At 42.0% G+C, this 20,953-nt stretch overlaps 1 protein-coding gene across 2 annotated transcripts; it reads right to left on the bottom strand.

Moving 5' to 3' along the window:
• Nucleotide 1: 1 nt before the first annotated feature.
• hif1an (hypoxia inducible factor 1 subunit alpha inhibitor) lies at nucleotides 2-10,583 on the bottom strand. Of its 2 annotated transcripts, none has more exons than XM_023970407.2 (8): nucleotides 10,155-10,583; nucleotides 7,342-7,592; nucleotides 6,114-6,262; nucleotides 4,811-4,956; nucleotides 4,476-4,582; nucleotides 4,160-4,223; nucleotides 3,757-3,867; nucleotides 2-2,857 (listed from the first exon to the last, which is right to left on the bottom strand). In XM_023970407.2, the coding sequence occupies exons 1-8, from the start codon at nucleotides 10,341-10,343 to the stop codon at nucleotides 2,801-2,803; spliced, it is 1,074 nt and encodes a 357-aa protein (XP_023826175.1). In that variant the 5' UTR covers nucleotides 10,344-10,583; the 3' UTR covers nucleotides 2-2,800. The 2 variants fall into 2 exon arrangements, with proteins under 2 accessions (XP_023826175.1, XP_023826176.1); XM_023970408.2 differs by lacking the exon at nucleotides 10,155-10,583 and adding an exon at nucleotides 8,015-8,770.
• Between the last annotated feature and the right edge of the window lie 10,370 nt (nucleotides 10,584-20,953).

The following is a 20,953-nucleotide window of genomic DNA, read 5'->3' as shown; positions in this document are numbered from 1 at the left end:
CTTGATCAAAAAAGTTTCAGATTTTATTACAAAGCCACTAGCACAACAATAGAACTCTTGTTCAGCAGTCAATTTGAAATCAGTGCAAATTACATACAGCAGACAAACTCAAATCATACAAGTGCAGGAACCCAGAAAATTGTTTTGTATTTGTAAAATAAAAAAAACACAGCAAATAGTTGATTTAACCATGTTCAGGTTTTGCATTTAAAGCTACATAATGCAAAAATTAAATAAAAATATCATTGTTCTGGCTGTTTCTTGAGCCATGTCATAACCAAGCTAGGCACACAGGTGGGAGAAACAAATACACAGAAGAGAGCAATTTAACCTCAGACTTAACTGCCAAATAATAATTCATTGAAGAACTAGTCTATTCATCAACAATATTGATATAATATCAACAATCAAGCATACACTCCCTTGACATTAACATTCTTAGAATATTAGCCTAAATATAAACAATACGATATGAACATTCCACTTTGATGGACTTTAACATTCTTAGAATATTAGCCTAAATATAAACAATAAGATATGAACATTCCGCTTGATGGATTCCATATTTGTTTTTGGAAAGCCAGAGGAGTACAATACATGCTGTTGGGAAAATGCTAATAATCATAATACACATGGCTAGAACATAGAAACTCCCCTAGAAATATTCTGTCAGTCACTGAAGGTGTAGGAATTTAACATGCAGCATTAGTATATTAGCCTAGTAGTTAAATCAGACGGAATGCTGCGTTCACCATTCACACAGCCGTGGTCAGTCTGGTTTAACTAGGCTAATCGTTTTAATAACAAATGAATATGATGCAGCTTAAAATCAAGTCAAACCAATGTCACACCAGGGCCTCCATACATACAACTTTCTGAACATCGTTTACATTAAGTAAACTAAAATTCCAACTCCACATTTTCCTCACAGAAAATCATTGAGGAAAATTGAAATGACAGTTGTCWTCCTGAATTGACCAAATTGAAATAGCCCCAACCCAGGTAAGGACACACCTGGTTTGGTACACAGCACTAGGACTTCCAATATGTGCTTTAAATAAGTCCTGTGCTCTAAACTGCACCTGTTGAAGTGAAGTGTTCACTAGAAACACTTGACAATGGCACAATAACAACCGGAATTCAACTGAACTCTACACACTCTTTGACATCCTTCCGAAAAGAATTGAGAAAAAACAGCAACAGTAGGGGAAGTGTAAGATTGGAGAGGCACACACGCATGCAAACCATCCACTAGGTACAGTCTTGGTACGAGTACTAAGAAATACTGTTGTAATAACTACAAGTAGAATATATTTGACATTATATTGAATTTAAATGAATATAGGGTTAGCGTATTGTGTGACTGTTACCGGAGCAAAACAGAACTGTTTTTTAGAACAGTGTTTCCCAAACTCGGTCCTGGGTGAACGTTTCATTTTTTGTTCTAGCACTACACAGCTGATTCAAATAACCAACTCTTCATCAAGCTTTAATTATTTGAATCAGCTGTGTAGAGCCAGGGCAGAACCCAAAACGTGTACCCAGGGGGGGCCCCAGGACTGAGTTTGGGAAACCTGTTATAGGATGCATTTGAGTAGCAAAACTGGTGAGATGTCTTCAATCATTCCACTGGAAGCATGCTGGGTGCAATCTACTCTTCTATTTTACTGTCCAGCTGAAATTGAAATTAGTTTAAATACTTTTAAGCCCATCCTCATTAACTTAATTGTAATCATAACAGATTTACAAAAAAAAAAATAACACACCAACAGAAAATCAGTTATGCCTGAATGTACACAAAAACACACCAACAGAAAATCAGTTATGCCTGAATGTACACAAAAACACACCAAACAAAAATCAGTTATGCCTGAATGTACACAAAAACACACCAACAGAAAATCAGTTATGCCTGAATGTACACAAAAACACACCAACAGAAAATCAGTTATGCCTGAATGTACACAAAAACACACCATCAAAGAAAAGGTATGTCGGCTATAACATAGAAATGTTCAGCAATCATACAGAAACAAAAATCAGCTTACTGACCTAGTCAACAGAACAAGAATATGACTCATCTCTTTCAGGGTTCATGTGTCGCAAATTAATTGAGAAGTTTGTCACAAAATAAGTAGGCCTACTTTAGTTACTACACAACTATTCCCTATTTAATATTCAAGCTGCAGGTGTGTTGCTATGGTTACAAACAGTAATGACAGGGGAACGGTTAAATAGACYAAGGGAGTATCTTGTTGGTTATGACTAACAACCACCCAACACACACACCTGTTTACTGTTCAATGTAGAAATTGCCCCCAACTACAGATCTAGGATCAGATTTTCCCAACCCCAATCATATTGGGTGTGATGATAAAATGTCCAATATCTGACCCTGCATCAGTGGTTAATTATGGGCAACTTCCACTTTGAGGGTGTTTGTGGTTTATTCTTTGACATCTACAGCGGTTGCCTATCACTCCACTCCCTCTGAAATACCACAACTCTACATTGTGTAGTTTACACAGTTCATCCCTCTCTGACAGCACACTGCATGTGGGTCTCCATGGCTGGTCCGTTGTCCACTATTGTCTTCCCACTGGTGGCTGAAGTTGTGATGATTATGGCTCCCAGACAATCAAAACAGTCAAATTGGCTGATTGGCCAAGTCACTGCTAGCTTAACAGTCCGAATGCACAAACACGTGTCTGCACACACATGCTCACCTACAAACACACAATCAGGCCTGGGCACACTCACTCACACAACTACACACACAGACAGTTCTGAGGCAGTACCTCTAGCTGAATCCCTGGTCATATCGGCCTTTAATCATCATGTTCAATAAAGGGCCAACCTACAGAACAGAAAGCACATTGATGCATTAAAATACAATCGCACTAAAACAAGTCCATTGTTGAAAACCTATTAGGGCCTACTACTAGGTGAGATACTATAGCTATAGCTTTGTTTCACTGAGTGTCCTGTCCTCTAGTCTTTGTGCTGTACCACACATCCCCCTTCTTCCATTCACTCTGTGCTAAATCAGGTAGACCATAAATATTCACAGTAATTGGGTTGCTATCAGGGTCAGCGTTCCGGAGCCGTAAGGATTCCGGGCATGGCAAGCTTTCTGCACTATTCCTACAGGACCAACTAAATACGGAGCCGCCAAATGGAATGTCATTCATCTGATGTCATGTTCTAGTTATGGAACCAGCCAGAATCTTCATCTCAATGTAATCTCATTGGGATCTCAGAGCTGTGAAATGTCATTTGATGTTCTAGAAATGATGTGATTTAGTCATGTTCTAGAACTAGTGAGTCTATGGGATCTTTGGCAGCCTGGTACAAATGTTTGTTCTTGGGTTTAGCCAACTCTGACTATGGCTGTCATGCCCAGATATGACATTATGGCTGTCATGCCCAGATATGACATTATGGCTGTCATGCCCAGATATGACATTATGGCTGTCATGCCCAGATATGACATTATGGCTGTCATGACAGATATGACATTATGGCTGTCATGACAGATATGCCTAAAGTAGCCAGTGCATACAAAAATACCTTTCTACAACAGGTTGGTCAAAACAAGCATTGTGATGGGTGGGCTTTGCCTCGTACCTACGACCGCAGCACGGCCGTGCTAAAAAAGTCCAAACCCATGGCCTCTCATGTACAATTGCTTTAACATACCAGACCTCCCATAAATAAATCCCATCAAAATATTCCTCATCTGTCCAGTTTCAGTACCTCGTGTGGGTCTCCCAGTGCCTCCCCCAGCATCTTCTCTATGTTTCTCATGATGGCCACCTTCTGATGAGCTCTCAGTGGGTACTCGATCCTCTTGGGCGTGGGCGCACCCTGAGGGAATAACAGATCATTTAGTGAGGACAGAAATATAACATGTCCTCTAATACTATTTCTATGAGTAAGGGATGTATCAAGGTGATCCAAGCTAATTAAAAATTATTAGTGAAGAGAGCACAGTGAGAAATCTATCTTTCAAAGCAAAGATATTCAATTCATTTCACCAATATTTTGACCGTAATAGTGCCTTCTTTAGGGTGCCACAAAATTAGTTGACATGAATGTAGTAAAGATGATACTGATATGGTGATACATTTTGGCATATATCAGTGAGCACATACAGTACCTTGTACCAGAAGTTGACAGTGATGGTCACTCCACCACTCAACAGGGACTCAATGTGGTGCCACCTGAATTAGCCATGAAACGAAAACAGAGCAGACTTATCAGATCATTTACAATGTCACCAACAGGTCAAACTGACCATTCTGGTTCCACAATGCCAGTGTTGACATTTCAGCGACAGAATCCTCAGTGAGAAAACAGCATCAAAATCAGTCTATTTTCAGACTCGGTACAGAATGACTCTTACCAATACACACTGTACATGGGATCCCACCACACACATAATACTAGGTAGAACAGTGTAAAGCAGCTCCTACCAGTACATGGGGATGTAGAGAACATCTCCCGGGCCCACCACAGTCTCATAGCCCGACACATTCTTGAAGTTGGGAAACCTCTCATAGTCAGGGTTCTCAAAGTCAACCTACAAATGGCAAAAGCAAACTTGCTGTTAGTAAGATGAATTAAAAAGAAACAGAAACAGTTGAGAAACAGAAAATCCACTGCATATCAAATCAAACACCGGTTTCTAAAGGGACCACAATGGAAATACGTTTTCCTTGATGTGTTATCCTCTAAGATTGCATTGCATCCACGTCTGGTTGATTGTTTAAAAATGGTCAAATAAATGACATCAGAAAGTAGGGTTTACCTGGCTCTGTCTGTCACAGGGGTGGTGAACAGGGAAGGGGTAGAGACACTCAAACTGGTCGGGAGGGAACAGGATGCACCTCTTGTAACCTTTGATTTGTGCAAAGAAGTTCTGCTGCTCGTCGTAATGGGCTGGCGTCACATTGCCTACAAACATTGAGCAGATCACAGGATTACCTGTCTGTCTCTGGAGAAGCAATGCCCTTAAGCTAATTTCAGCTGAAATTAAGGTGAGTGGATTTCTTTCTTAATGCCCTTTCCACAAGGCCTTTTACTGCACATTGAGACAGGGTAGTTCACTCTTTCCATCAGCGATATGTGGCACCCACATTGTAGATATACTGTATAGAATTTCCTTGTCTAATAGGACTAGGGAAATCACCTGCTAGCCTTGGTCCCCATGCCTAAAAGCACCAGGGTCCCTTCCTTACCAGGGTTCTCCCCAAAGAATGTAAAAGTGGCACTGATTTTGTACCTTTAAAAAAGCAACTATTTACCCTCCATGCCTATAGGCCAAGGCTAGGTCTCTTACCCTCCATGCCAAGGCTAGGTCTCTAACCCTCCATGCCTATAGGCCAAGGCTAGGTCTCTTACCCTCCATGCCTATAGGCCAAGGCTAGGTCTCTTACCCTCCATGCCTATAGGCCAAGGCTAGGTCTCTTTATAATGGCCAAGGGCTAGGTCTCTTACCCTCCATGCCTATAGGCAAGGCTAGGTCTCTACCCTCCATGCCTATAGGCCAAGGCTAGGTCTCTTACCCTCCATGCCTATAGGTCAGGGCTAGGTCTCTTACCTCCATGCCTATAGGCACGGTCTCTTACCCTCCATGCCTATAGGTCAAGGCTAGGTCTCTTACCCTCCATGCCTATAGGTCAGGGCTAGGTCTCTTACCCTCCATGCCTATAGGCAAGGCTAGGTCTCTTACCCTCCATGCCTATAGGTCAGGGCTAGGTCTCTTACCCTCCATGCCTATAGGCCAAGGCTAGGTCTCTTACCTCCATGCCTATAGGTCAGGGCTAGGTCTCTTACCCTCCATGCCTATAGGCAAGGCTAGGTCTCTTACCCCTCCATGCCTATAGGCCAAGGCTAGGTCTCTTACCCTCCATGCCTATAGGCCAGGTCTCTTACCCTCCATGCCTATAGGCCAGGGCTAGGTCTCTTACCCTCCATGCTATATGGTCCAGGGCTAGGTCTCTTACCCTCCATGCCTATAGGCCAGGGCTAGGTCGCTTACCCTCCATGCCTATAGGCCAGGGCTAGGTCGCTTACCCTCCATGCCTATAGGCCAGGGCTAGGTCGCTTACCCTCCATGCCTATGAGCAGCAGGTTGGAGGTGAGCTGTCCCCAGTTTCTCTTGCTCTGCTGCTTGGTGATCCAGTTCCAGTTGAAACCCAGGAAGTCCACCACGATCTTCCTGCCCACTGTGTCGTTCAGTGTCTGCTGCAGGTACACCCTGGGAGGATGAACAGAATAGAATTAGACCATCTGATGAGACAGAAATGGATATTCTGCTTTGCACATATTTTGGAAGGAGCACAGCCACAGAGGGAGCTGCAGTACAGTGATCCTGGAGCTAGTTGAAGCAGAATGTGGATAGAGACACAAAGGATAAGACTGTCCTGCATGGCACTCTGTCATTAACACAGTCCAAAGAAGGGGTAATGCTGTAACTGTAGAGTCAACTACTGATAAAAGCAAAAGGGTTGGAACTGTAGTGAATATTCTGCTGTAAGCCCAGTGGTTAACACAGATATACAGAGGAATTAAGAGAAATGCAATTGAATAGGGACAGTTGAAATGCAATGCAATTCCACAGAGTTTGCACTTATCAGGAGTCAAGTGTACTCAGCAAGTGTACATGCATCCGGAAATGAAAGCTTGTCTTGCCAATATAAAATGTTCAACTCGGCTCAGAAGAAAGCATTCCTTGCCAAACCACAAAGAATGATTTCAATTAGAAAACAGTAATGCCATGCAACAAACCACCACTATATAATGTGACAGAAAACGTAATTTAACTGATCAAATCTACAGTACATGGACACAAGCAGCAAGCATTAGTTCTAAGGAAGGGGCTCAGTGCAGTAAGTGATATGTGTGTGTGTGCGTGTGTCTCTCTCTCTCCCAGGCCAAGCAACTCAGTCAGGTGAGAGTGGTACAAAGTGTTCCCAAGATGCCTTATAAATGCTTAGTCATTCTCGACAGCTAGCTATTTCAGTTCCTGCATTAGATTTAATTTGACTCACTCAACATTTTACTTTCGTCTAAAGAGCAATGCCCAGCACTCCTGCAACGCAAACACCTAGACTGGATAGCATTTAATCTGATTCTGTCCATATTATACATATTTTGTGACTCAAATAAGAGAAGTTGTATATTATTTTCACTCATATTAAGCACTGATAAAATGTCTAATATTTTCATCAACTGTCCCTAAGGACCTAACTCTACTGCAGCAGGTCAGCAGATCAAACAGCAGATCATCGTCCCTTGGATGATGATTTAATATATCCATTTACACAAAAACATTACCTCTCCTCTCCTCCCTCTTCCTGCGTTTTATGCATTTTCTCCACAAAATCCGAGAATTTCATGTCTATCCGTCGAGACTTGGGTACAAAGTTCTCAAAGTTGGCCATTTTCTTCTCGTCATAGTAGAGGAATTTGTGGTTTTCCGCGATGTACACAGAGAAGTCCCCGTTTCCAATGTTCTCCTGCAGGTACGGGATGTCCCACTGGAGAGCCGGATACACTAGATTGGTGTCTGTTAAAACCACCGGTTCCTGGAAACCCCCCCCCAAAAGGAGGATTTGTTAGATTAGAAAAAGACGGCATATTGTCTGATATTTTTATTCCTTATAATATAGGACTGAAGCAAGCAACAATTTTGATTAAATTATACAAAAAGTATTCAACTTTTTTACATAATTGGTTAACATGTTGTGCTAATAGTGATAGGCCTAACGTTATATGCATTAAATATCATTATAAACTGGGTGGTTCGAGCCCTGAATGCTGATTGGCTGACAGCCGTGGTATACCAGACCATAAAATATCAATATACATCTAATCAGTTTTCCTTTGACGCATTGAATAGTTAGGCTATAGTCAGACCAAACTAAATGCATGGGGAATTCATCAATATTTAATAGCTTTTAATACATTACACATATGATCCTTAGGCACGTAGCAAAGAAAGGCACACCTGTCTCTGGCGAATAGGAAGAGCCTGCATTAGCCATGTGTATCAACAACACTGCGGTTCGCTGGCAAGCAGAGCGATTGATGGTCCCATTGGACACAAGTGGCAAGTGCTACGTGACTACTGGAACGTAGGCTGTGTAGCACATGCGCGCTGTGCCGCTGCACTGTATTTCATTAGCGAAGCCCGTACAGCAAGACCGCAAGCAGGGCGGAAGCAAGAGGCAAAATATACTGAATGAATTATGAATAGGATACGGAAGCTCCATTTCAACAGACTATGTTGTTTGACTTTTAACTTGGGTCAATAAGACGCTATTCAACTAATTTCATGTCAACAGCAAATTGTTGGTCTACTCTATTCGGTACTCTACTGTTCATCGCGCGGGTACTCTACTGTTCATCGCGCGGTAAATCTGAATTATTCAGCTCATTCACCTCCTAGTCAACATTGATGTGTCTGGTCAAAACTCAATCCCTCCTCTCCCCCATCCTCCTCATCTCTTTCCCTCTCTGGGAGTTCACCACAGGTCATAATTGTGGAAACACAACCATTCTATGCCCCCCCCCAAAAAAAAAAAATATTTTAATCACGCAGTCAACTGCTCCTATAAAAATAGCTGAATAAAGACCAAGGAATAAAACCTGTGATTTGCATGCAGAAAAGGTTTACTTTGCAGATGGATCACGCAGCACACAACACAGTTATGCCTGCCATGCACAATACCTAGCCTCGTGTATGGGACATATACCTGATATTCACTACAGTTCACTTATGTCAACAGTTACAGAGTTATACTGTAATAGCCTAGATATCCCATATGCATCAATAGTACCATACCTGGTGCCAGCATGCCACATACTAACAGCCAGCATTGATCTTCCAGGCTGTAGCCTAATCTCTGGCATTGTATAATCATATTTCAAAGAAAGGCACATCAATGGATGTGAAAGACAGTCATATGAGAAATAATGATTTATTTAGTGGTACGTGCATTTCAGTGTTATAACAGGGTGTGACTGTTGCATTCCTCTGATGTAGGCCAAGTTAGAGATCAACCAGTCGATATCATTTCATGGGAATCAACATCATATCAGATGTAGTAAATGCAGACTGACTTTTGGAGAGAAGCATTCAAGTGGAGGCATGACATGTTTTCTTATTGAACATAAAGCAAAGGAGGTGGCACGTGTATACTGAGAGGACCTTGCTAACAAGGGGTCCAGATTACCTGGTTTACAAATAGTATCAGACAGGAGAAGAAAAAAAATCTGCTTCATAGGCTACCTATAAGAAAATAAGATAGTCTATGGTAGGCCAGATGTGTGTTACCAGCAAACTGATTATCTGCACTGCAGAGTGCCATGCCATGCAGACTTGTCAAGTCCAGTGTTCTTTGGCCTTGGTTATGGGGACCAAGGGGTTGTAACCTAGGCTACAGCCAAGCTTGTGTTCCAATCCAGTGTCAAAAACACCTGTTTCACCTAATCATCAAGCCCTGCCATGATAAATTGGAACTGCACACCCTACGAAGGACCCCAGGACCAGGTTGGAAGAACACTGGACTTGTCCACTATCACCCAGACCAAGTAGGTTGTCTCTTGCATGAGATTTGATTCATACAGAACAAGCCTGGATAAAACAGGTGAAATTGAAAAAATAGAACCACTGTCAAAATCGTGTTCGCTGGCTTGCCAGGCAACTGATTCAGTTGAGAGAACATTGGCTATCTTACTAACAACATACAGGATACAAGCAAGTGGTGTGTGCAAGACAAAATACTTGTTGATTAACGTTATTTGACAAAGTAGCAGCTAGCCATATAGCTATCGTTAGCTAGTTATTTTTGTTTCTCACCAAATACCTCGTACCCCTGGCCTGCACATTGAGCTGGTACTGGTACTGTATATTATAGCTCCATTCTTGTATATTTTATTCCTCGTGTTACTATTTTTAATTGTTCGTATTGTTTTTTAACTGCATCGTTGGGAAGGGCTAGTAAGCAAGCATTTCACGGTAAAGTATACACCCGTTGTATTAGGCGCATTTGACAAATACAATTGGGTTACTTAATTTGAGCTATCTGTCAGACTTGAACAAAAACATGACAGCAAATGAATTGTCATGTCAACTGTCACTTTACCTCGTTGTTTATGAGCATCTCAGCTCTAGGATCCGTGTGAGAGAGTCTGGGTATCGGTCTGGTCTGGAAAGGATACTTTCGAAGTTGAGTGTCGTTCCAGATAGGGCTGTGGACCTCCGGCTCCGAGAATGATGCGGCACCGCCTTCGCTCGCCGTCGGATCATTCTCGACCACTGTTGCCGCTGCCATGCCCGTGTACCGAACCCAAGCCAAGATTGCCCCTCGCTCGCTGTCAAAAGATGTTCTCTTGACTCGAGATACTGACACCTCTTCTTTAGGACTTATGCTACGTGTTTGCTCACAACATTGCCATGCATAAATTGTCTGTTTCTTTCCCGATGCAATACATTAAACACCGAATCTACAAGCTTCCAAAGCTCAGTGGTTGCTAGCACCAGCCAAATGTGTAAACAGCCGTGACCACTGAGGTATAATAAGAACGGCAGTGACAGGCAAAAAAACAAACGACGAAAATGTATTTGGAAGGGAAATACCAAGCGAGGTGTAGTACCCAGAATGAGAGTACAGCGACATCTAGTGTATTGAATGACTAACTGCTATAGAGCAACTTCGCACACATCCATCAGATGGCGTCAGAGTATTTTAAAAAATATATATATATATTATTATTATTATTGTATATATATAGATTTTTTTATATAGATTTTTTAATATTCATAATACAAAAATCAACTTACATTGCTACATCAAACATGTCTAGCAAACCAAACACAGGTATTAACAATACTCAAACATACCAAAAATATCAATAAAAATWAAATTATACAAAAAATAAACAATTTAAGTGCAATTATATTCACTCTGAAAAGATCTTATAATGATTCATGAAGATGTTATTCTTGTTGTTATTCACTAGGGTTAATTTTTTAATAAGATAATTAAATTCAATCAGAAAAATGTGTAATTTTGGTAGATGGCGTCAGAGTACTGCTATTTGATTAGAACGAAAACGGTCAGAAAAATAGATCTTGCTCAGGTTTCTGACATCACAGTGTATACTAACAATTCTGAATTACACTCACTTGAAATCTTGAAATGAGAGACACCCATAGAATATAGGATTCCGAGTTGAAATTCGGTGCAAAGAACATACATTTTATGTATCTTTGCTCATCTCTCTGTATGTGTGTGTGTGTGTGCAGGGTTTGATGGATTACATTAAAAATGTAATCAGTTACTGATTACAGATTACGTGACAATAAAAGTCATTAGTAACATAATTCATTGGATTACTCGAAATGTGTAATTTAAAGATTACTTTTGGATTACTTCCTTGGTTTGTCAGCATCTCTGCCTCCTCAGTTTATGCTGTACACCAATCAGTCCCCTCTCTAAAGAGCAATAAAATTATATTGTATGTCATCCCAGTGCTTTGGAAGTGAACAGGGGGATGCTATATAATGAAAAATGTCCTTTCGACACAAAGATCCTGATGAAATGTGGGATGATTGAGGTCTCAGTAAATGCGGGTCTTAAGTTTTGGTTACAAAATGGTTCTGTCAAAAGCAAATTTGGCATCAGATTTCAAATAGATTAGAACAGAATTTCTACTAYAAGGTGACTTCCAAGATGTCTGGCTTACTCAGCACAGCACAACTATTTTATTATGTTTTAGGCAAACACTTCTACCACACATCCCGATTAGATTGAGTAATCAAATATGTAATCAGTTGTTGACGGTAACTTTACATTGCATTCGGAAAGTATTCAGACCCCTTGACTTTTTCCACATTTTGTTACATTACAGCCTTATTCTAAAATGGATTAAAATACAAATTCTCCTCATTAATCTACACAATAGCAAATCATGAGAAATAGAAAACACATTTTTAGATTTTTTTGCAAATGTATTTAAGATGAAAAACAGAAATACATTATTTACATAAGTATTCAGACCCTTTGCTATGAGACTCTAAATTGAGCTCAGGTGCATCCTGCTTCCATTGATCAACCTTGAGATGTTTCTACAACTTAATTGGAGTCCACCTGTGGTAAATTCAATTTATTGGACATGATTTGGAAAGGCACACACCTGTCTATATAACTATGTAAGGTCCCACACTTGACAGTGCATGTCAGAGAGAAGAAACCAAGCCATGAGGTAGAAGGAATTGTCTGTAGAGCTCCGAGACAGGATTGTGTTGAGGCACAGATGTGGGGAAGGGTACCAAAACATTTCTGCAGCATTGAAGGTACCCAAGAACACAGTGGCCTCCATCATTCTTAAATGGAAGAAGTTTGGAACCACCAAGACTCTTCCTAGAGCTGGCCACCCGGCCAAACTGAACAATCAGGGGAGAATGGCCTTGGTCATGGAGGTGACCAAGAACCCGATGGTCACTCTGACAGAGCTCTAGAGTTCCTCTGGGGAGATGGGAGAACCTTCCAGGAGGACAACCATCTCTGCAGCACTCCACCAATCATGCCTTTATGGTACAGTGGCCAGACAGAAGCCACTCCTCAGTAAAAGGCACATGACAGCCCGCTTGGGGTTTGCCTAAATGCACCTAAAGGACTCTCAGACCATGAAAAACAAGATTATCTGGTCTGATGAAACCAAGATTGAACTCTATGGCCTGAATGCCAAGTGTCACGTCTGGAGGAAACCTGGCACCCTCCCTACGGTGAAGCATGGTGGTGGCAGCATCATGCTGTGGGGATGTTTTTCAGCTGCAGTGACTGGAGACTAGTCAGGATCAAGGGAAAGATGAACGGAGCAAAGTATAGGGAGATCCTTGATGAAAACCTGCTCCAGAGGTTCACCTTCCAACAGTACAACAACTCTAAGCACACAGCCAAGACAACACAGGAGTGGCTTCTGGACAAGTCTCTGAATGTCCTTGAGTGGCCCAGCCAGAGCCCGGACTTGAACCTGATCGAACATCTCTGGAGAGACTTGAAAATAGCTGTGCAGCAACGCTCCCCATCGAACCTGACAGAGCTTGAGAAGATCTGCAAAGAAAAATGGGAGAAACTCCCCAAATACAGGTGTGCCAAGCTTGTAGCATCATACCCAAGAAGACTCAAGGCTGTAGTCACTGCCAAAGGTGCGTCAACAAAGTACTGAGTAAAGTGTCTGAATACTTATGTAAAACGTCATATTTCAGTTTTTTATTTTTAATACATTTGCGAAAATGTCTAAAAACSTGTTTTTGTTTTGTCATTATGGGGTATTGTGTGTAGACTGATGAGAAGAAAAACAATGTAATCCATTTTAGAATAAGGCTGTAACGTAACAAAATCTGGAGAAAGTCAAGGMGTCTGAATGCTTTTCGAATGCACTGTATTAATGTAACTGTAATCTGATTACACATTTTTTCAAAAGGAATCTGGGATGATTACAGTTACTTTATTTTTGTAATATGATTTTTATTATTAATACCTGTTACATGTGATAAGTTACTAACCAACCCTGTGTGTGTGTGTATACTGTATATGTGTGTACGCACGTGCATGTGTGACATCTGAACAGGAGTGCGTGTCTGCGTGAGTCTGTCCATGCATTTGTCCGCATGTGTGTTAGGTGGAGGGGATAGACAAATACTTTTGAAATGGTCTGTCAATATTTAAACATTGGTTACAGTACCCTCTTACTTTATTGACCCCTGGGTAAACTCTACGGTCACACTTTGAAGATAGCATTCTATTTGTATTGCACACCATTGACTTTGCTCAGTCGTCTGACCAGCTGATCAAGGCTATGTTTCTTCACTTTGTCTGTGTAACTTTGGCCAGTTTCTGTACCTTTTGTACCAACCACCTTAAAGGCCCACTCTTTTATATTTAGGAATTGAGGAGGGGGCCTTTAATAATTATTTTGCCATAAATACCACGTGATATTTTGTACTGTAAAACTTCCAGTTTCAAGTTTCAAAGTGTATTCGCCACATGCACAGGATACAACAGGTGTAAAACATTACAGTGAAATTCTTACCTTGAGAGCTCTTTCCAACATGGCAGTCATAATAATAATATAGATAATAATAGAAAATAGAATAAAAAATAAAAGTCTGAATAAAAATCACACAAGAACTACAATGAGAGTTAAAGAAACAAGAATGCAAGTATTGTACATACAGGTCAGTGCCAGTAACTAATTCAATGTGCAGGGGTACTGGCGTGGTTTGAGGTGGGTTTATACATAAAAAGTGTCTGGTAATAAGATATACATGTAAACAGGACTGAAAAGTGACTGGTAGATACGTATGGTAATATATATATATATATATATATATATATATATATGTATACAGGAGTAATCGTGACCAGTAGCAGGTTAAATATATAAATACTAATGGAAATCAATAATCAATGGACAGCAGCATAATGGTGTAATACATCTAATCAATAATAATTGTAGCAGAACCTTAGGTTGTGTCTGACTGGGTAGAGACCTGTGGATGGGCATAGAGTCAGTGTGGATAGTCTGTGGGAGAGGGAGAGCAGTAGTTGTTAGCCATTTCACAGTCTTATGTCCAGGGGATAGAAGCTGTTTAGGAGTCTGTTTGTCCGAGCCTTGATGCACTGGTACCGCCTGCCAAACAGGAGCATGGAGAACAGTCCTTGATTTGGATGTTGGAGTTTTTTACAATGCCTAGATTTATTCTTAATAGGGAATAAATTACACTTTCAAAGTGAACTGATCCACATTTTCAAAGTGAAAGAAAAAGTCTAAAAAAAAATATAAATTCAAATTCATAAACAATGGAAAAACAAAGATGTCTTGATTGTGTATATCTTCACACCCCACACTTGGTGGAAGTACCTTTGGGCAGCAATTACAGCAATTGCAYCTGCAAATCATTTTGAATAAGATTCTTCCAACTCCGCACAACTCTTAGGACAACATTATATCCATTGTTTTTGACAAAATTGCTCAAGATCAGTAAATTGGGTTGGGAATCATTGATAGGCAGTATTATGAAAGGAAAGGAAAGGAAAGTGGGATACCTAGTCAGTTGTTCAACTGAATGCATTCAACTGAAATGTGTCTTTCACATTTAACCCAACCCCTCTGAATCAGAGAGGTGCAGGGGGCTACCTTAATCGACTATGCAAACCATGTCTCTGATTTTCAAGCAAATTTAAGTCAGGACTGAAGCTGGACCCCTCAGAAACCCTCATCACCTCTTGGAATACCATTCTGGTGTGTCTTTGGCATTCAAATGTGTGTAATTGTCCCATTGTCCCAAAACTCTATCCCAGGGTTAGACTGAGGCAGGTTTCCCTCTTACTTTTTAACTGAGCTTTGCTCCTTTAGTATTTATTTTGCTCCTGACAAATTCCCCAGTCCCTGACAGTGACAAGCATACCCATAACATGATGCTGCCACCACAATACTTGAAAATACAGAGGGTTTCACTGGATGTGACCCAAACCTGATTTATTTGCCATGTTGTCTTGCAGTATTACTTAAGGACCTTCTTGCAAAAGTAATTGATTATTTTAAATGTATTTTTAAAATAGGCTTCCTTCTTTTCACTTGTCATGCAGGCCAGTAATGTGGAGTGAATGCAAGGTTGTAAAATTGTGGTGGCAGCATCATGTTATGGGTATGCTTGTCCTCTCTGTTCTCTTTCTCCTTCTCCTTCATTGTCTGTCTATTAGCACCATTCAACCCCGGGACTGATGATGGCCTCCTGGTGTGTTCCCATACTCTATGTTTCCTGCTCTGAGCGGATCTGATCCATGCCTCTTCTCTTCCCATTCTCTTCCCTTTCTCCCCACAGATCTCACAGTAAAGGGATTGACTAGCCACCGTGCTGTGCTGAGACAGGGGTGCACATCTCTATCCTGCTGATACCCCACACCACGCTTTTTACTAGGTATGTTTACTGTTGTACCTTCAACTCAACAATAGCAGATCAGAAACAGAACAATATAATAGCAATAGTAGTTATTAAACRATTCTTCTCATGGAATCCTGCGAGGGTCTCTGTCTCTTGTCTCCTGGCCTCTCTTTTATTTGGCTTTGCTCTCTCTCATACATAGTGACCCTGGCCCCTCTGGGTGTTGTGTGTCCAGATCCACTAAGCCTACAATCCTATTAGTTAGAGATTCCAGGAGGCATTAAATGCAATTGTCCTATTTTCCATGCCTTGTATCATCACTTGAGCGAAATTGTCATTTTTCTCCTGTTATCTGTCTGTTATTCTTTTTCCGATTGAGATTGAAACAACGGCTGTAAGAGACAGGCAGTATGCAGTGTATAAAGGGTTCATTTTAAAAGGAAAGTTAACAGAGCAATGTTAYATTATTGTTATGTGTCAAACTGAATGATTGTTCACTCATCTTTAGATAAGTATAGTTATAGTCTTTAAGTACATTCATACAAACTGGAATTTCCAGCAGAAGTTCCAAGACAGACACATTCTAGAATGAATCCCAAATAAAATTATATTGTCATGGAATGTTTGAAACCATAATTGAAGACAGTTTGCCAATCCCTTGACATCTCTGGCTCTGCTTTCTATCTGCCAGTGTCCCTCTGCTTCCAGTGTCACCAGAACTGCAGAATCTATTGACCCTCCGGGAAGTGAGAGAGAGTGGATCTTTAATCTCTCCCTCTTCCCCGGCAGTGTCACCTCTGCCTCTCCGCCACCTCAGGCTCATGCCTCAGAGCAAACTGGACCTGGCAGAACCACCACCAATGGGGGTTGACAGGTGTGCATAATGTGGGTTGACAGGTGTGCATAATGGGGGTTGACAGGTGTGCATAATGGGGGTTGACAGGTGTGCATAATGGGGGTTGACAGGTGTGAGTAATGGGGGTTGACAGGTGTGAGTAATGGGTATTGACAGGTTGTGATAATGGGGTTGACAGTTTGTGTAATGGGGTTTGAACAGGTGTGAGTAATGGGGTTGACAGGGTGGTATAAGGGTTGACAGGTGTGCATAATGGGGGTTGACAGGTGTGTGTATGGGGTTGAAGGTGTGCATAGTGGGGTTTGACAAGTGTGCGTAATGGATTGACAGGTTGAGTAATGGGGGTTGACAGTGTGTGTAATGGGGTTGACAGGTGTGCATAATGGGGGTTGACAGGTGTGTGTAAGGGGGTTGACAGTGTAGTGATGAGGTTGACAGGTGTGAGTATGGGGTTGACAGGTATTGTAATGGGGGTTGCCAGGACCGGTGATTAGTCACAGACGATGTTGAGCGTGTGATTAGGTGATTAGGTGCAGTGTGAGGCAAGGTTGAGAGGGTCAGCCAGTGCAGTGCTATGTACACTTTAGGCTTTAGGACCTGAGGTGCCCTAGTCCAGAAGTAGCCAGAAGTCTTCATAACTGTATGATCGACTAAACTTACATCTCCTGCTCAGCTGTGTGAGTGCACGTACGTACATGTGTCTGTGTGTGTATGTGCATGCGTGCTTCTGTGTTGTGTGTGTGTGTGAGAAACTGAAGACCAGGAGGATCTAAACGAAAGGCTCCCCAGGTTCAAATTATAAGCATGATATTATCTTCTACAGATTCGCCTTGGTTGCACCAACAGAACGGGATTAGTCCACTGTTTAAATCACTTCTCTTTCTCTTTCCCCCCCGAGCGCATCGCATCTGACTGACCGGGGTAGAGGTGTCACAGGAGGTTGAGGTCTGGGTGTTAACCAACTCAAAGTGTTCGGTTGGGTCGGCTGCTGTGTGGGGTTTTCATTCTTCCCACAGTTCCACTCCTACAGGCAGTGTCTCTGTCAGCGGGCCGGGTTCATTAGGCACCAAAGGAAGAAACCGGACTGAACAGGGAGGGACTACATGGACTTTTCCATAAGAAAGGTTCAGTTTCATTTTCGGTTGCAAACGGTTGAAACTTTGTCCCATGCATACCATAACAAACACAACCTATTTTACAAAATGCGTTGTAGTCCCTAATGAACACAATGCAGATCTTGTACTGGACCTCAGCATAACATTTATGGTGACTCTTTAGAAGGCCAATCCTACCTTCAGTATTGATGTCAATGGGAGACTTGCACAAATATTCTTGTTATATGCGCACAGATGAGTGATTACAGAGAATTGCTCTGCTGGGCAATGCCACCCCTAGCTCCATCCAGCCAACAGGGCTCATTTAATGAGGGGTGTGTTCTGTCTCTGAGTTTTGATCATTATTTCGTAAAAAATATGTCAACAGGGTTTCCTTGACACTTTATTGGACAGAAAGACAGGGTGCAGAAATGAACTGCCCCTACTCTCAATAGGGCTCCTAATCTCCTCTTTCAGGTCCCATCTCGTCTGGAGGCCTTGTCGGGCTGCCATGCACTACCGTCTTCCCCCAGCTGCCACCCTCTTTAGGCTACCACAGGTGGGGTGGTGGGTGGGTATCCCACCCTGGCAAGCATTTGTTTATCAAACCCACTTGTTGTGGGCAAAATACTTGAACTAACTTGTATTGAGGGACAGTGTGAATCCGTGCAAAACCTTTTCCCAAAGCCCTTTTGAAGGCGCGGTCCATTGAGCCAGTGAAGAGGAGAGGGGATTAAGTGGCTCGGCAGTGGCGCATTTCCGAGAGGGCTGATTAGCTCGACGCTCATTGTTAAATCAAGCAAAGGAAGGCCCTAGAGTAGAGAAAGGTAGGTGAACCGAGGAGGCTGAGGGGCCCAGGAATGAAACAGCCACGAAGCCACTGGCGAGTTCTCGGGGAAGGAAGGCAACTCCACCAAGTTTCCTACCAGTTTTTGTCCGAACTCACCACTCACTCCTAAGGAGGGGTAGAGTGAAAAGGAGATTAGCATACAAAATTAGAGGCGGGGTGGGTGATTTTAAGGATTTTTAAGGGCAACTTGTCTGGCTTCTTCGTGTTTCCCCCCCACCATGCACTCTGTCTGGACAAAGTTAATAAACTAGTATTAAACTGTAAAGAAAGTTCTGAGCTCCAAGGGCGTTAGGAGGAGCCTCTTGAGGATTACACTTACGAGGGGCAGAAATAAATAGGAAGTATTTGTCAAGGCGTAATTGAGAAGGCGTGAAGGAAAGTCCAATGAAAAGTTTTCTGTTGTTGTTATTTGCCCAGAGGGTTATCAGATCCCCAAGTGAACAATGTACAAGACACAGGTTTGTTGTAGCCTACCACTGCTGAACATTGGTGATTTATATGTCACCAGGGGAATATAAAAATAATCATGCATTCGATTTAAACACTTCTGAAATTAATGGATGTGAAATGGGTGATGGGCATGCTCATAATAAATTAATATAATAGGGGTTGTAGATTATACTTTTTTAAATTACAAAAGTTTTAAAGAAAATATCAACAATAAAGCAACAACTTGGGAAAAATGTGCAATAAATTAACAATATACGAACAAAGTGCTTCATTTATTTACAATTAAATACATCCTTAAGGCAGGGCTGGGAAGGGAAGGAGGGAGGGGGGGGCTGGCTGCGGCTGGGGAGGGGAGGGAAAGGCTGGTCAGGGCTGGGAGGGCTGGTCAGGGTTGGTCAGGGCTGGGGGAGGGCTGGTCATTGTAGGGAAGTGGACGAGTGGAATGTGCCCGAAGTCTCGTCTTCTTTTTTCAAACATACAGTATAATCTCAATATCTGTTGTGATACATGCTGACAAACTACTGGGATGCTTTGATCTTCAGTACTGCCACGCGTAGAGAGAGCTTGGGCTGGAGTTGTCATCATGACCAGGAAGGAATGTCTGATAAACTGACCAATCAGAAATGGCATAGCTCATTGGTGGTACTTATGACAATAAATAAGATGTTGTTAAGGTAATGCGTGGAGCTGACCATTTAGGAGAGTTGTTCAAGCTATCAATATGAAGGAGATTATTCAGAGCGGCCGTTTAATCCTTTAAATGCCATGACTTATAGATTTATATATTGGGGGGGAAAGATATACAATATTATATACTGTTAAATTATATGTACCATACCAGTTCTAGACAGAATAGTTACCCTTTTTTTCTATCATGTAGTTTTATCAACAATGTTTTTTTTACACATTATAACTCCCCACTATTAATATGTTTGATTAGGATAATAACAATACTAGTCTTACTCAATATAATACAATTTTCAATTATGTCTTAGAACAAAAGCGTGTTGTGATGTTGAGAGGGGCAACAGTTCCGGTGCACAGAGGTTGTGAAATCAGCTTGTGAGAAGGCATGGCGTGTGGCAGTGATGATGAGATCATGATGAGGAAGATGGATCCGCTCAGTGCTTCTTCTCTCACCTCAGTTCTCCCACGGTCTGCCGGCGCTCTCGTTCTTCCCCTCTGCCCATCCTTCACAGCAAAGTACTTGGTCACTGTCTTGCGGCACTGCTTCGCACTTACCGCCAGCACCCCAGTGGACTTGCAATTGCAACTCGACACAGCTCCGCCTTCCTCTCCTCCACAGCTAAACCACACTCCCCGCACAGCCTCTTGCAGCTTACGCTTCTCCCACTTATTAGGCTCTTGCCTTCTTCAGGCACTTCGCCTCCTGTGCCGGGCAGGCCCAGGGTACGGTTCCAGCAGATAGTCTGGAGTCCTCTAAGTGGACCAGTTCTTATACGAGAGATGGAGCTGAAAGGTCTCAGCATTGGCACTTCGACTGGCTGCCACTGTTCCCGGCCCCCGGAGCAGGTCCCCTTGAATGAAAGAATAAATTAATGAATATGATATAATTTTATGTGAAGTGTCTTTAGAGTGCTTTAAACATTATTGTTTAATATAAAACAATATATACTGTACCTTCAGTGCTGGGTGGTACTTCTCCTCAGATAGTTTCCCACCTCCCTGAAATCTGGGAGCTGTAACCAGCAGGTCTGTGTGGCGCAGGACCCAGAGAC

This window comes from Salvelinus sp. IW2-2015, linkage group LG25 (assembly GCF_002910315.2).
Source record: "Salvelinus sp. IW2-2015 linkage group LG25, ASM291031v2, whole genome shotgun sequence".
Classification (NCBI taxonomy): Eukaryota; Metazoa; Chordata; class Actinopteri; order Salmoniformes; family Salmonidae; genus Salvelinus; species Salvelinus sp. IW2-2015.
This window is presented reverse-complemented; position numbering and strand designations above follow the sequence as displayed.

Bases quoted from the DNA above. Each gene is read 5' to 3' on its own strand.
- hif1an (XM_023970407.2), bottom strand. From the start codon at position 10,343: ATGGCAGCGGCAACAGTGGTCGAGAATGATCCGACGGCGAGCGAAGGC. The intron at 4,957-6,113 runs GTAAGCGACCTA...CAATGTTTGTAG, and splicing joins GCTGCTCATAGGCATGGAGG to GCAATGTGACGCCAGCCCAT. The intron at 4,224-4,475 runs GTAGGAGCTGCT...TGGCTAATTCAG, and splicing joins CTCTACATCCCCATGTACTG to GTGGCACCACATTGAGTCCC.